We start from the raw sequence: 2,500 nt of genomic DNA on the forward strand, positions 1-2,500 counted from the left end.
AGGAAGCACAAAATGAACTCGATGCGGCCCTTGAGAAACCCGCAGCATGTGGCCAGGGATCTGTAGACTGTGTAGCCAGACCAAGTGAAGGAGTGACTCAACTGTATGGTGGTCCTGCTCTTAACATAGGAGAAGAGGCTGACGCTGTGCACGATACTGATTTTGCTGAAGACGAAAACCAAGGGCTTATCGTTCCCGGAATATCACAGGTCAGTCATGAACTCAGACCCATCATACAAGATCCCCAAGCAAAGGAGAACGAAGTTGAGAATGAAATTGCTCTTCCAGAACTCTCAGCTGCCCCAAGGTATGATGACACACCCGAAGAAAATCAACTTTTCATTCAGGAGCAACTCCCTAACCAGGAAGAGGAGTACCCTGCCAAAACACAAGAATATGTCCCTCTCCAAGATGAGTTCCTTGCCTCAACTGTAGAATCTCGGTCAGGTAATGAACAAAATTATCCGCTTCAGCTGCGAATTCGTATTCCCATGAAACCTGAAGAAGGATATCCAGTTCAGGGAGAAGGCCAAATTGCCTTTAACCACGAAGAAGGAAATTTCCTGATCCAAGATGAAGAAGAGCCCACCACCCAAACAGTTCCTCTTCAGGGCGCAGAGCAACCTGTGACTATGTTCGAAGACCAGTTCCCTACTCTAGAAAGAGAGGAGGCATCGCATGTGACGCTTCATACTGGAGAACAGATTCCTTTCTACAAGGAAGAACACATCGCCACTAATGAGCATGAACTGACCTTCACTCATACTGAAGAACAGTATCCTTCCCAAAGAGAGGAGCAATTCCCTGTCCACACAGGTGAAAGTATCCCAGTTTATGGAGAAGATGCTTTCCTTGTAACGACTGTTTTCCCTGAACACCTGGATGACGAATCTGCTGGATTCCATAGCTCAGGAGAGGGTATACCTATTCAGGAAGGGGAAATTCTTGGCTATGAAAGCGAAACTTCTGATATTCCACATCTTCCCCAAACGAAAGTCCCATCAACTTTTATAATTGAAATACCATCTGAAGTGTTTGAAGCTCCTGCTGATGTAATAGCCTATGGTACATTTGATGAAGCCCAGACAGATCTACCTCCAGGTTATACAGGGGAACAAGAAATTTCTGATCAGTCTGGTGTTATACAAAATGAATACACAGTTGATTATTTCAATCAAGAAGGTGTGACACGACTCTATGATCTGCAAGACGAAGATGAGACGACTTTCTCCCCAGTGAATTTGGAACGTGATCAGGATTCTACAACCCTTGATGAAAATCTAGACAGTTCCAGTGAATCATCAGAAGAGACGTATGGAAACAATGGTGTTCAGACAACGACAGTGGGCCCCGAAGATATTGCACACAATGAAAATTTCCAGATCGACATCCGCCATGAAGTTCCCGAAACTCTCAGTGGGGAAGGAAACTTCCAAGAACCTGAGGTGAGTATTATCCAACCTCAAATTCCCCAACTCTATGAAGCTCCTGTGGCAGACAGTGGGACTGTAACTGTGGTCGAGACTGGCACAGAGAGAGTGACTGAGGTGCCACTGCATGGTGAGAATACTTACCCACAACTAAATGAAGGTAGCCTGGAGATAGATTCATCTCTGTATGGACCGCTCATCATTCCTGATGTACACCTTGAGGTCTCAAGCAGTGACGATGAACCTCTAGATGCTGTGGTGTCATTGATTCACAGGGGCGAGAATGATCGACGTCAAAACACAAGCAACGACATTCCCCATGGAGTATCAACTTCAGTTCAAGGACCTAGCGAGTATACCACAAATACTCCCTTCCTTCAGGATGAATACACTACTATCCTTCCTGATAACCTGGAAGACATTACTCCCACTGCTTATAGCGAGGAAGATGCCACATCCATTCCCACTGAAGAGGGAGATACTACATTCTTCCCAGGAGCCCAAGATTATAATGGAGAGACTACACCCTTCCCAGCTGATGTAGAAGAGACTGCAACTTTCCAATCCGGCCTCCATGATATCACGATCGACTCCTTCGGCCAAGAAGATAAAGCAAAAATTCCCCTCTCAGCTCAAGGGGGCCGTGACGCTCAAGGCTCCATTGTTCCCGCTGCCCATGAGAACGCAATCAGATTCGACAAAGATCAAGCTGTTGAATATCCACACATAGATTATAACCAAGAGTCCCAGTCATCTGAAAATTCTTTGAATGAGACATCTCAGAACCAGCTCTCAGACTCACTCCAACGGACACCACAGGAACCGGTCACTCTTGATCAGACACAAGCTATTTATGAGCAGACACCTCAAGAACCTGCGACATTTGAACAAGGATCACAAGAACCACAAGAGCCGATTACTTTTGAACAAGGGTCAATTACCTACGAACAGGGTACAAAGGAGCCAGCCATTTTTGATCAGGTGCCTCAGGAACCAGTCACTTTCGAACAGTTACCACAAGAACCAATCACCTACGAACAGGTTCCACAAGAACCAGTCACCTACGAACA

General features: G+C 45.9%; 1 protein-coding gene across 50 annotated transcripts in view; it reads left to right on the forward strand.

Annotated features, from left to right (window-relative positions):
• Window positions 1-2,500, forward strand: part of LOC147472383 (uncharacterized) — a 6,683-nt gene that overhangs the window by 2,083 nt on the left and 2,100 nt on the right. For all 50 annotated transcript variants that reach the window (XM_086551344.1, XM_086551370.1, XM_086551442.1 and 47 more), the window contains exon 4: window positions 1-2,500. This exon is cut by the window's left edge and continues 597 nt beyond it; it is cut by the window's right edge. In XM_086551344.1, coding sequence (XP_086407470.1) covers window positions 1-2,500 — 2,500 coding nt within the window.

Source organism: Penaeus japonicus, unplaced genomic scaffold, assembly GCF_977035675.1.
Source record: "Penaeus japonicus unplaced genomic scaffold, GWHDUDI00000001_assembly GWHDUDI00000002, whole genome shotgun sequence".
Taxonomy (NCBI): Eukaryota; Metazoa; Arthropoda; class Malacostraca; order Decapoda; family Penaeidae; genus Penaeus; species Penaeus japonicus.